This window comes from Castor canadensis, chromosome 4 (genome assembly GCF_047511655.1).
Source record: "Castor canadensis chromosome 4, mCasCan1.hap1v2, whole genome shotgun sequence".
In the NCBI taxonomy this organism is placed as follows: domain Eukaryota; kingdom Metazoa; phylum Chordata; class Mammalia; order Rodentia; family Castoridae; genus Castor; species Castor canadensis.
The window spans coordinates 147975951-147990603 of record NC_133389.1 but is presented as its reverse complement, the minus strand read 5'-3'; the positions used below and the strand labels follow the sequence as shown (position 1 = coordinate 147990603).

The 14653-nt window shown below is 38.6% G+C and overlaps 1 protein-coding gene across 2 annotated transcripts in view; it reads left to right on the top strand.

Moving 5' to 3' along the window:
• Positions 1-14653, top strand: part of Rftn2 (raftlin family member 2) — a 67404-nt gene that overhangs the window by 25268 nt on the left and 27483 nt on the right. For both annotated transcript variants that reach the window (XM_074071336.1, XM_020156884.2), the window contains 2 exons: positions 5220-5511; positions 8390-8593. In XM_074071336.1, coding sequence (XP_073927437.1) covers positions 5220-5511; positions 8390-8593 — 496 coding nt within the window. The remainder of the gene's footprint in view (positions 1-5219; positions 5512-8389; positions 8594-14653) is intronic.

Sequence of the window (14653 nt, the reverse complement as noted above, 5' to 3'; positions counted from 1 at the left end):
TGACTTTTTATGTATGTGTGGGCCATTCTGGGGTTTGAACTCAAGGCCTCACACTTGCTAGCAGGTGTTCTACCACTTTAGCCACTCTGCCAGTCAATAGATGACTATTATATGAGAACTCAAAATGTACTGAAGTGCTTGTACCAAACTGGACAGATTTTAAAACATAAATACAGACCAGTGAAATAGATAGAGACACCAGAAGTGAATTTAATCACATGTAAGAAGTTTAATGACAAACCTGATAAGAGAAATGGAAGAACAACCATTACTTAACAAATGTTTTGGGGAAAGTGGGCAATTGTTTGCAGAAAATAGATTCTGCACATTTCAGATGGGGTAAGGGGTTACTTTTTAAATATAAAAAATCTGAAAGAAAACAGAAAAATAAGCATATATAATTATGAATAGATTGAGGAGTTTGAATATATAAACATAAATCATGTACTAGAAAATTTGACTTAAAAAATTAGGGGAAAACTGCGACAAATGAGAGCTTCATTTTCTGAATGTAGAGGAAACGAATATGAAGATATGAAAGTGAGTCCTGTCTTAGATGGACAGAGTCAATGGATAGCAAATGCAAAAGGAAACAAATGATGAGGTATTTAGCATCAACCTAGTCAATAATTTTTAATGTAAATAAAAACTGGGAGTTAAACTTCACCAGTATTAAATTGGGAAGTGAAATTGAAATTATTAAAACCAGCGTTAGTAAAGCTTTAAGAAAAGTTAACATTTGTATTTGAACTGTCATAATAATAAATGATTACATTGTTCCTGAATATCAATTTGGTACTAAGAATCACAAGTCCTGTTTTATTTTGTAACCCAGTAATCTTCTCTTTATGAGTCTATTGAAAAGTTAAAAGTCATTTTGAAATGAACAGAGACTAATGAGCCAATAATAACTAGAAGACTTCAAAGGAGATAATAGTGTATTAATATGATCAAATAATTGGCATTGAACATGACAATTAAATTGACTGTAAAGATAAATAAGTCTGCCAGGCGCAGTGGCTCACTTATCCTACCTACTCAGGAGACAGAGATCAGAAGATCCAGTTCAAGGCCAGCCTGGGCAGACAGCTAGACTCCCATCACAACCCCAATAAACAGGCCTGCGCATCTCAACCCAGCTACTCAAGAAGTGTAATAGGAGGGTCCTGGTCCAGGGCAGCCTGGACAGAAACGTGAGACCCTAATTGAAAAATAACTAAAGCAAAAAGGACTAAGTGGGAGTAGCTCAACTGGTAGAACGCCTGCCTAGCAAGTGTAAGGCCAGTACCACCAAAAGAAAAATGATAGACAAACCTATACAATGTTAAGTTAATTGAACCTTAAATGAAAAGTTGAACACTAGACATAGACTGATTAAAAGAAATAAAAAGGTGTGTATTGATACATATTCTAAATTGATGGGGTTTATGGTGAAGGTTTTTTTCTTTTAGTTGCATTGACATATTTAGAATTTTTAGCTTTTATTTAAATGCATACAGTCAAAAACCTACGCAATTCCTTTAATGTAAGAAACTATGAAACTTGAGCAGAATATGGTGGCCCATGCCTATAACCCCAGCACTAGAGAAGCTGAGGCAGGAGGACCTCAAGTTCAAGAGCAGCCTGGACTACAAAGTGAGACCCTGTATGAAAAATTAATTAATTAATTAAAATAAATAAAATAAAATAAAAATTTCATGCTGATGACTCATGCCTATAATCCTACCACTTGGGAGGCTGAGATCAGGAGGATTGAAGTTCGAGACCAAGCCTAGCAAATAGTTTGAGAGACCCCATCTCCAAAATGAATCAGAGCAAAAATGGACTGGAGGTATGGCTCAAGCAGTAGAGTGCCTGCCATGAAAGCTTAAAGCCCTGACCCCAGTCACACCAAAAAGACAAAGAAAGAAAAGGAAATTGTAAAACTTGTTTGCTTGGTTCTGATGTTGCTCCCAAACTTTAAATAGCATGTGTATAAGATTCTCCGTGGGTTTTGTATAGCCAATTATGGCTGCTGTTATTTCCCATTGCAGTATAAAGTCACCATTTAACTATGGCTTTTAGGAATGGCCTTTGAAACTAGATTTTTGTACATAAAGTACACATACTGTTCACGATTACTATTCTGGGAAATTTTTTCTGGCAATGAATCCACTCCAGACAGCTTCTTTTGAAAACAAATGCAGCTAATTTAGCTTTAATAGATCACCATCTGAGTCCTTATTTTGCATTTGACTTCCTGGACACAGTTAAAGATCTGCTTAAACAGGAAAGTACTGTTATTTCAGCAATTAGAGTAATGGGATTATTTCATGAAGGGAAAAACTTCAGGAAACATAACATGTGAAATATTTGAACATAGCCCCAGGTATGAACAAAAGCAATAGGTGAGTGCCAAATACTATTTTTGAACGTCTGCCTTGTGTAACAGCTAATTGTTGAATAGCTACCTTTTAAAGTCAGGTTTTAACATTATACCAATGTCTACTCTATTTTTAAATTACATTTGCAAGTGCTTTTTTCCCCTCAGGATTTTTAAATAAAAATAACATTTAAAAATATCAATCCTCCAACTTAAAATGGAAAAGACATTAATTCCATATTTGTTATCAGATCTTTCCAGATCAAGTATTCTAATAAAAAAATTAAAAAACACTTTCTGAGGCCATCCTGGTCGAGTAGTTCACAAAACCCCATCTCCATAATAACCAGAGCAAAATGGACTGGAGGTGTGGCTCAAGTGGTAGAGCACCTGCTTTGTAAATGGGAAGGCCCGAGTTCAAGTCCCAGTCCCACAGAAAAGACAAAAAATAAAATTTACAAAACAAAAACCTTTCTGTGTTTTTTAACTCAAATTAACTAACAAGACCTAAAAAAGGCACTAATAGCTAGGCATCTGTGGCTCATGCCTGTAATCCTATCTACTCAGGAGGCAGCAATCAGGAGGATTGCAGTTTGAAGCCAGCCTGGGAAAACAGTTTGCAAGACCCTTTCTCAAAAACTATCCAACGTAACAGGGCTGGTAGTAAAAAAAAATCCAACATAAACAGTGGGTCAACTGGTAGAGCTCCTGCCTACCAAGCATTAGGCCCTAGGTTCAAACCTAGGGGAAGCTGACAATAAATCCACCATTCTCACCTGCAGAATGCTATGCCCCCTTACATCTCCTTCTAATTCTCTCCTAGGACACCTGACAAAGGGGAAAGTTTGTGGCTATTTTTAAGTGCTCATGCATTGTTACAATCTGAATATGCTAACTTTTAGGAGCAAATGATGCCATGCCAGCCGTAAGTCTCATGGCTCCCCACACTCCTCAGAATTCTCCTGCCTCATCTGCTGGAGTTAAGTTACATTGACCCCTTTTGCCAATCCTCTTGATCTTGCCCAGTCCTTCCCAGTTTTTTTCATTAGATTTCATTCTACCTATAGATGTCTCTGTTTGCAACCTCCATCATAACTGTTTCTGGCCTTCCCAGGTAACACTTTCAATGTTTACTTTAAATATTTAAAACAGTGATCACATTTTTTAAATTGCTATTTCTTCATATTTACTTATTTAACAAATACTATAATACTAAGCACTGCAATACAGAGATAAATAAGATACAGCCTAAAAAGAACTGCCAATTGAACACAGGAGAAAGACATAGATACAAATATGTTAAAGAAATGAAGGAAAAACAGAGAAGAAAATACCCTAGGCTTTTGACAGAATTCATTCAAAGACAAAAGCTAAGTCTTACAAACATGTCAATGCAGAAAGGCTTGAGTATGAAAATATAATGACCTGGGGGAATGTCTCAAGCAATACAGTGCCAGCCTAGCAGTCATGAGGCTCGGAGTTCAAACCCCAGTACAGCCAAAACATTTTTTAAAAAAAAAAGTACAGAATCATTCTTAAGATCTCAAGACCTCAAATCATTTTGCTTGCATATGTCATCTGTTTCAGAATTTTGTCCTTTACTTGTTTGTATTGAATCTAATTATGTGTATTTGGCCCAGGAGACCATAGTATCAAGATACACTATAAGCAGATCAGAAGGCTTAGCTGACTTGGGCTACAAATCATCTTCTGTATGTACACATTTACAAGAACTAGTACGTTAACATTTTTCTTCATCAACAACAAACAATGCTGTGTGGTTTTTGCTTTTAAATTAATGTCTTCTTAACGAAATGTTATCATTCGCTGGTAAATGGATGGAATTGGAGAACATCATTCTGAGTGAGGTTAGCCTGGCCCAAAAGACCAAAAATCGTATGTTCTCCCTCATTTGTGGACATTAGATCAAGGGCAAACACAACAATGGGATTGGACTATGAGCACATGATAAAAGCTTTAGCACACAAGGGAGGGGTGAGGATAGGTAAGACACCTAAAAAACTAGCTAGCATTTGTTGCCCTTAACGCAGAGAAACTAAAGCAGATACCTTAAAAGCAACTGAGGCCAATAGGAAAAGAGGACCAGGAACTAGAGAAAAGGTGAGATCAAAAAGAATGAACCTAGAAAGTAACACCCACGCACAGGAAATCAATGTGAGTCAATGCCCTGTATAGCTATCCTTATCTCAACCAGCAAAAACCCTTGTTCCTTCCTATTATTGCTTATACTCTCTCTACAACAAAATTAGAAATAAGGGCAAAATAGTTTCTGCTGGGTATTGAGGGGGTGGGGGAGAGAGGGAGGGGGCGGAGTGGGTGGTAAGGGAGGGGGTGGGGGCAGGGGGGAGAAATGAACCAAGCCTTGTATGCACATATGAATAATAAAAGAAAAAAAATTTTTTTAAAATAAAATAAATAAATTAATGTCTTCTTTAATAATGAAGATGTGTTTGTTAATATCGTTTTGGGAAAATTCTGAAATAGATTTTAATTTTATTTCAACTGGAAAGATTATTGTTTCATGGTCTCCAAACATCATATGTAAAATTACTAATTCTTCCCAAATGTTCCCTTTCAAGAAAAAAAATATAGTTCCTGTTTTTATAGTTTCTAAAACATACTAGTTTTGTTTGACAAGTCATGACGGTAGTGTGGCATACCCTAAAGTAGTGGTGCTATTTTAGAGGTTATTAATTCGTTTATGAATGTGTCTTTAACTACTGGCAATTTACTCCATCTTCTAATGGATTTCCTCAGTAAACTAAAGGCTAGTTAATGAAGTAGCCAATGTAAGTAGAGATAACATTTAGTTCTGTTGTCTCTTTTTAAACCTCAGATTAATGTTGCTGCTACAAGAGGAATGAAATTTGTTGGATTCATATCACAGCATTATCCACCATCTAAACGCTGTAATGGGATCAGCCACGATGAAGATACAGAATCGGGGCTGCACGTGAAACACAGCTCAGATGAAAACTGCAGGAGCTGGAATGAAGGGACATTGAGCGGGCGGTCATCTGAAAGCGGAATAGAGGACGAACTGCACCAGGAGAGCAGACAGTGCCAAATGGACCGCGGTGCCAGCCCCAGCTCCCCTCCCCCCAAAAAGGAAGACAGCAATAGGCAAGGCGAGTAGAAAGAGAAGATATTCTTTTCTTTTCTTTTTTTTTTTTTTGCTGTACTGGGGTTTGAACTCAGCCTACACCTTGAGCCACTCCACCAGTCCTTTTTTTGTGAAGGGTTTTTTCGAGATAGGATATTGAGGGCTATATGCCCAGGCTGGCTTCAAACTGTGAGCCTCCTGATCTCTGCCTCTTGAGTGGCTAGAGGGAGAGGCGTGAGCCACCGGCGCTGGGCTGAGAATATGTTCTTCTCTGAGTTTAGCAAAATACGTTTTTGAGGGTTTCTTTTTTTCCCCCTTGGGAGTACAAAAGTTTGAACTCATGTTTACTAGGCAAGTGCTCTACCACTTGAGCCATCCCCCCAGAGCTTTCTGCTTCAGTTATTTTTCATATAAGGCCTCACATTTTTCTGCCCAGGCTGGCCTGAACCTTGGTCCTCCTACTTATGCTCCCCACATAACTGGGATGACAGGGGCATACCACCATGCCCAGCTGTTCTGTCAAGATGAGAGTCTAGTTAACTTTTTGCCCAGGCTGGTCTTGAACTGTTATCCTCCTGATTTCTGCCTCCCAAGCAGCTGTGGTTGGTGTGAACCACTGTGCCCAGCCCATTTTTTGAGGTTTTTAAAAAGAAATATGAAGCAAAGTAAATTTCTAAAGATTATAAAGACTTAATGAACTAATGTAAACTTGTCATGATTTTTTTAATTAGTATAGCCCAAATTAATGTAAGATGGTGTATCAGACCATAGTTCTCCCTAATGGGTTATACAGTGCCATCCACATAAAGAAACTTTGGTGGAAGATTGGCTCCCACATAGTCATTCAAGACTCCCTTCTAAAATGGAGTGTTGTACATGTGCCCAAAGAAGTGAATTACAAAGAAAAATCTGTATTTATCCTTATAAAGTGTGTGAGAATTTTAGAGTTAGCCTTTCCCATTTCATGGATGATTTTCACTTTTGAAATTAATTGACTTTCTTTGATCTTCAACTACAATGTGAAAATGGCACACCATGATGAAATCATTATTACAACAATAGTGCCTGCAGCTAAAATAACTTTAAACAATAGTTTTGTTCTTCTTTGCCAACTAGCAAGTTTTCCCAAGAACTTGCGAATATTTTATTCTTGTTTAGTCAGTTTTCTGATACCTTTACGTGCCTGCTTTTAAAAAGTACTTTCAAAGAAAATCAAAATCTGTGTATACCTTCAAGTTAACAGCATGGGCTCTGGAATCAGATGCCTCAATTTCTTCATAAAAAGGGGGTAATTGTAGGACCTCCCTCATAGGGTTGTTATGAGAAGTGGACAAGAGATGTCTACACAGTGCTTAGCCCCAGTGCCTGGCACAAAATAAAGTCTAGTGAGCTAACTGCTATTAACTGAGCCTTTGAGTGGTGTTGGCACTGGAGGAGTATAGGTGGAGTCATAGCCTTTCTGGGGTGTGAAGAGATGTGCTCAACAGCCTGTGTATGGCAGAGATCCATTTGACCACATGAACACAATCTCCTGAAGAAAGAACTGGGAGCATTCCCAACTCATCCTGCCCATTCCCACCTCCACATTCCCCTTTCATCCCAGTTCCCTGACTAAAGACCACTCTGATTCTCCTCCAATGTGAAATGTAAAGAGAGCAAGAATTGCTGGAGCTGTGATCAGAGAACCAGTCTCTATCTTCCAACCACAGCTATCTCTAAACTCCATGCTGGTTCCCACCCCAAGTTTCATTGGCTCTTGTGTCTATTTCTAGTCCTTTAAGTCCTGAATCCAATATACTACTTAATTTAATTATATTCTTCCTAATAACTATTTTATAGTAGTAACTCTTAAATAGGGGAGGGGAAAGGAGTCATGGGAATGTATAGAAGATCTCTTGGAGTATCTGGTGAAATTCATTAACCCAAATACTTTTGTCTGAAATGCAAGTGAGGATAAACTTCCTAAAACACAACCGTTAGCATGGATCCCTAGGCCCCAAGTTAAGCATTTGCCATTTTGCTGGGCTCTGGTGGTTCACACCTTTAATCCTGAATACTCAGAAGGCAGAGATCAGGAGGACCAAGGTTCAAGGCCAGCCCAGGCAAATAGTTCATAGACCCTATCTCAAAAAAACCCATCACAAAAAGAGCTGGCAGAGTGACTCAAGAGATAGAATGCCTACATGGCAAGAATAATTTCCTGAGTTCAAACCCTAGCACTGCCAAAAAAAAAAAAAGTTTGCCATTTTCTACAGTAGAAGACATGATCCAGCATTTCCATGTCTAAATATGTATGCTAGTCACTCTCACACATGGGAGAAGAAAAACATTTGTAAAAACAAAAAAATGGAAACAATGTATGTGTCCATCAAAAGGAGAATAATTTACTGGAATACTATGTAGCAGTTAAATAAATAAGGCCTAGATAGCTATTTACATTTCAAAGGTGTAATGTTGAATTAAAAAATCAATTTATAGATTAATATTTAACAGTATGATACCACTTAAAATTGTGAAATTTCAAACCATTATGTCTCATATATGGGTATATATGTGTATTCAAAGAATTAAAGATCTCATGAGAATGGTAAGCACCAAATTCATTATTATTTATAATAATTATCATTTCTGGAGAATGGAAGCAGGGCCTGCTACATCCTACTACACACATGCTACATAGTAGGTTCAACTGTATCCTGTTTCATTTCTGTGAAAAAGTAGTCTGAAACTTGCATGGCATAATGTTAACATTTGATTAAACTGAGTGGAAAGTAATTTTATTATTCTCTGCACTTGCTTGAGTGTTTGAAATACCTCATGATTAATTTTAAATGATTTTAAGAATTTTGATCAGTAAAATTATAATTTTCCCCTTTGTCCTCCTTCTGAATGCCTATCCCCAGATAACAAATTGTATACAGTCTTCAATGTTTTCGATGATGATTCAAGCTGCTGGACCTATCAGGAAGGCATCCTGTCCATGAAAGTAACAAGAAAAGGATCCATCATCAGTACACTAGATGCTGATTGGCTAGAATTAACAACATTTTATTATAAGCAAGGCTTGTCTTTAATTGATTCTTTTGTATGCTGGGAAGCACCTAAAGGTAAGTTGTATATTAGTGATATATTTATATCTACAGAATTTGAACTTGCATTAAAGTTGGTAAAAATGTTTTTGCTTCTCAATTGCTATGACTGGAAGGACAGATATTATTCCTAAGAAAATAGATTCTACTTGTTACACAGCTGTGTAGCTTTAACTTAAAACTTAATCATCCTTGAAATCAAATGGATACCAGTGTAGGTACTAGAATTGTTACGTAATGTTTGCTGTTGGGTTGGAACTATCACAGATAGATACTTTGGGGTTGACAAGTAGATTTTCCAAATACAATGTACTATAACATCCCAATCAGAAAGCTTATGATAATGTTTTACAGTTATATCCACATTTATTTCATTATAATAACATCCAATTTTGAATGTTACCTACCATTTATATAACTAGCATATACCTGACCCTATAATTTGTATAGAAAAGTGAACCTTGGTTCAGAAAGTGATGGTTAACCCTGTTCTTCTATTCTTTTTGTCCTTTATCTCTCACCAGCATTTTTCAAATGAAGTATATAATCATCCCTGACTGTCACAAAAACAAACAACAAAACACTTCCCAAAAATGACTTTAAGAGAGATTAGTAGTTAAAAAAAAAAAAAAAAGCTAGGCATGGTGGTTCATGTCTGTAATCCCAGCACTTGGGAGGCTGAAGCAGGAGAATCACAAGTTCAAAGCCAGCCTGGGCTACACAGCAAAACCCTGTCTCAAACACACAAACAACAACAACAACAAAAAAAAAAAAAAGCAAAAGAGAGGAGAGGGAGGGAGGAGGAAAGGAAAAGGAAAAAATAGTAAGGAAACTAGAAAAAAATGCATCAGAAAGTTGAGGAAGTGAGAATGAATACTTCAAATGAATGGAAGTCATGTTCCAGTAGGTCCTTTTAACTAGCAACAAGGTTAAGGACAAATCCATTGGAGCACCTAGAAACACAGCTCCTTGCATGGTGTTTGGTACATAACAGGAGCTCCATAAATATTTCTTAGTATTTTGGGGTTATTGGAAACTTTTCCCATCTCAGTCTTACATGGAAGTTTTAATGGGAAGAAAATGGGCTTTAAAATTTGACAGACCAGAGTTTAAATGCTCTTTCTTCAACTTATTAACTCTGTAATTTTGGGAAATTGGTTAAGCTCACAGAGTCTCAGTTTCCTAAAAGGGCATAAAAGTATTCTTCATTATTATGAGAAATTAATAAGATATAATAGAGAGCAAGTGACTCTCACCACACCTAGGCTGAAGCAGGGAGGTTATTTTCTGGTATTCTTTTCCTGCCACTTTTTAGGTGCAGCTTAGTACTTTTACTAAGGATCAGCTATTTGGAGATTTTCTCTCTCTCTCTCTCTCTCTCTCTCTCTCTCTCTCTCTCTCTCTCTCTCTCTCTCTCTCTCCCTTCCTCCCTCCCCCGTCCCCTCTTAAGTTGGATCCATTTCACATTTTCATTTGTGATGAACTGCCTAAGGAAAAACAAAAATGCTCTTTTTATAACCTCTCTCAGGCATTCTTGCTTTGAGCCTTGCCTGATGAAACTAAAATTAGCCACAGCAGTTGCCAGCCAGAGACGGTGGAGCTTTTGTTCTTCCTGCCTTAGAGTACTTAGGAGGCCCTGGAGACTCTCCCTCTCTCAGCAGCTCTGGAATGTCTCATTAGACATTTTACATTGCAGGCTATGCCAAGACTCTCCTGAGCCACCTCAGTCTGTGGGGTCTGGCCCTTGGGCCTGTCATTTGGGACTTTCCTGGGAGTAGCGGGGAAGCTGTAGAGGGGAAATTGTGACCAATGTCTGTATCACTGTGAGAAGCAAGTCAAAGGAAGCAGGGCTGAATCAGAGGCTTTGTTAGGACGTTTGATGCCTGACATCTAAAGCCCAGGGGGAGACAATGCGTATTTTGTTCTGTCTTGCTTCTGTCTTCATCCTAAATATTGTCACAAGTCAGCCCATCAAGAGGAGTGGAAATACAAAACCAGACATTGCTCAGAAATTTAAATATATTACCTCACTAATCACATGGAAACAGAGGGAGAGGAAGACAATGTTTAAAAATTACCTACGTTGACAGGGTCATGATATAAACATTGTAAGATCTGTGAAATTCCTCTGCAGTGTCCATTTACACTCACTATCAATAGCCTTTTCTGTTTTGGAATGCTCTCTGGGACGCAAACACACACATACACACATACACACACTTGAGGTTCCTACAGATGTCCCCGATCATCTTCAAGCACAGTCTTTCCCCACCTTAGTACACCACATTTTTTTTGTAGTACTGGGACTTGAACTCAGAGCCTACACCTTGAGCCTCTCCACCAGCCCTTTTTTGGGAAGGGTTTTTCTCAAGATAGGCTCGAAAGAACTATTTGTCTGTGCTGGCTTTGAGCCATGATCCTCCTGATCTCTGCCTCCTGAGTAGCTAGGATTACAGGTGTGAGCCTCCAGCGCCTGGCAGTACACCACATCTTAAGGCTCATTTTGATTATTTCTGAATTCTTTTTAGACTTCACTTGATGTTCATTTCAAAGTATCACAGAGGAATGGGGTGGAATAATGACATTAAAACGTGTATGTTTTCATTTCCTGTATACATATGTGCCAGGCCTATGTCAGGCACTGGGTTCACAGTAGTGGCCAAATGTACATCTTTGCTACTGTCAGGGAGCTAGCATGTGGCATCAGGCAGTCAGGTTGTGAAGGTATCAAACATATATATCTAATTCCAAAATTAAGAAAAATATTGTGACTAGCAGTATACTAGGGCAAGAGTACAAGGGAAAAACCTACTAGAAAGTGTGGTCTGGAGATCCTGTCTGAGAAGGTAACAATCACACTGAGACTAAAAGGCTAGGAGGAGCTGGCATGTAAGAACCAGGAGTAGACTGTCTTAGGCAACAGAAACACCTCCAAATGTACAAAGACTGTAAGGGCAGGGAAGAGGAACTGGGATGGGAGGGAGAGTATGGCTCTAGACAAGTTGGGAGAGGTAAGTGGCAGGCTGTGATGCAGTGACAAGAGCTAATGTGTACCTTGTGCTTGATATCTGCCAGCATGTATTAAGCACTGTGCACTAATAAACTCATCTGAGCCCATACCAACTTTATGAGGTGGGTATGATTGTTCTCCTTTTACATATGAGGAAATTAAAGCACATAGATATTAAATAACGTCCCCATGTTTGCACAACCAGAAAGTGGTGGGGCTACCTACGTAGAGTATGTGCTTTTAACAGCCATGCCGGAATAGTTGTTTCAGTTCATTTGTTGAAGATTTAAAAAGGGAGTTGTGATCTGATTTGCATTTTCAAAAACATCTCTTCAACCCATTCGTGGAGCTTGATCATACAAGGCAAGAGTGGAAGTAGGGAGGCTGTTAACAGACTGTCCCGTGGTCCCTAGAGAGATGATGGTATGAAGATGGAGAGAAGGAGACAGGCCGAGACTCATTTTGAGAAAGGATGTACATACATGATAGAGATGCAGAGTGACATTACATACATGCCTGTTCCCCTGCCCCACCCTTCACAGAGGGTCTTGGGTAAGCCCCAGGCAGTAATAACAAAAATGACATAAGGACCAAGAGTGCCCAAGTGGAGTGTTACCTTTCCTCACATTTACAGTAATGTCAATGTCATATCTATATCAAATTAATGGTCAAGATCACAGGTGCCGACAAATAACCACTCCCCAGGAATCCTTTAAGCGTGTGCTCTTTGAACCAGGGTTCAAGTACCTTCAGTATATGCAGCCTTGCACCAACTTCACAGGATAAACCTCTTCCTAGAATGTCAGTATTACTTTAAGATTGGGAAGGGGTGGAAGAGAACATTGCTTTTTTAGATAAGATGAATATTTTTGTTTTTGTTTGTTTTTGCAGTACTGGGGATTGAACCTAGGGTCCTGCCCATGCTAAGCAAGCACCCTGCCATTGAGACCTTTTTTTTTTAACTTCATTTTTAGACTTTTTTTAGACTTTATTTTGGATGTTGCTAAATTGCCCAATATGACCTTGAACTTATGATTCTCTGCCTCAGCCTCACAAATAACTGGGATTACAGGAATGTGTCAGTATACCTACTAAGAATGCATTTGAAAGGAATGCAAAGTTTGCATGGATTTTTAGGACAGAGCATTAGACTTTAAAGAAATCACATGCTTGGGCTGGTGATGTAGCTCAAGTGATGGAGTGCCTGCCTTGCAAGTGTGAGGCCCTGAGTTCAAATCCCAGTATTGACCAAACAAAAGGGTAAAAAAAGAAACTACATACTTGCCAAAAATCACTTCAGTCTCTACCTGGGGATCATCCTTCAAGGATACAAGTGCACTTTACTAGTGGTGATATTGAGTTTTTTAAAAAGTTTTGAAAAGCAGTTAGTCAACCCAGTGTTTTATAACTTTTATACACCGTGCACACAGAAAGTGCAACTGTTATAGGTCTGCGTTATAGGCAGGAGGGAGTGCCCTGTGTCTTGGCCCACTTACAACCTGAACTCACACACAGGTGGGCCAAGGCACATTGGCTCGGAAGTTCTGGATTTTGCAGTGTTAACAAATGACTCTGCTGGGGGGAGGGGAGACAGTTACTAGATAATGGTCAGAATAATCACTTCATTTTCCAGAAGATTTAACACTCTGAGCAACCAAATGGTCACTTCCCACAAGGGCTTTCCTGCCACCCTCCCTCGTTGCCATTTGTGTTGAGAGAATGTCTCAAGAGATGAAAATGCCTTCCTGGGAAGTGTCAGACTTCAGTGGCTCTGGGGCCGGGTATGGGCCAGAGAGCCAGCAAGGGGCCCTGAGAAACTCTAAAACTTTTGTTTTTAACTGCAGTACATCACGCACACGGTAAAGTGCATTTGCCTTGTGTGTACAGTTGAGGAGATCACAATTACTCAAGATTCAGAACACTTCTAGGAGCCCAGACAGCCTCCCATACCCTTCAGAGTCAATATCCTCCCAACTCTGAGATAAGCACTGCCTGTTCCTCGCCATAGATGGGTTGTGTCTGTACTTGACCTTCACAGGTCGAAGTCTATAACAGGCTCTGTTGTAACTGGTGTATTTTGCTCAGCACATTATCTCTGAGAGTCATCCATGTTATTACATAGCAGTTGAGCCTCCTTTGTTCCTGTGTAGTATTGCATTGTATGAATCGGTCACACTTTCTTTTAAACCAGTACTTCTAAACAGTTTAGAAGTACTACTGTATCCACATATTACCACAAGAAAATAGACAGAGAGCCACAAGGCCTGTGGTTTTCATATTATATAATCCTAAAGGAAATAAATGGCAGTTTGTAATTAACTACTTAATTGTTGCAGTATGTAATTATTTTTAAAACTCATACCCCTGTTCTAAAAAAGGACTTGAAATATATAGTTTCAAGATGACCATATTTGATTCCTGGGATTTCACAGGATAAGTACATTTAAAGGAAATGGAACACATACTAAATAGAAAACCAGTTCCAACTAAGAAATTGAACTTCACTGTGTCCTTGGGAAATACTCCAAAAAACATGAACTCTCTGTGGAGTTCTGCCCTAAACATATGTGGTATTAGAAAAAAGGATGATTTGCTCAAAAATTTCACAGCCTGTAACAAAGCTGAAAATTTCATTGAAATTAGTTTTGTCTTTGTAATCTTTAGCTTAAAATATCATTTGAAAACTTGAAGGCCTTTATTATTTAGAAAACTGTCCATCAGGGAAACTTTGATGTGACATAATAACATGTGCTTCATAAAACAGCACGTGACCATGGGAAAAATGTCTTCTATTGCAAAGTAGGAGACAAAAGAAGTTCCATGAAATCAGTTTAGATTAGGCCAGATGGATATTGTCAACTATTCAAGAAAAATCAGAGAGGCCCTCCCTTAAGACTTCCTTCCCAGCAGGAATTCTTTTGACAATGACTTCTGTTTAGGGTCTTCCTGTCACTGTTTATTTTGGGGGGATTTTGGGGTTTTTTAATGTATCACTGAGATAAAGAATTGTTCTATGTCCATATTTTTAAAAGATCTTACCTCACTCTAATATCATACCTCTAATTTCA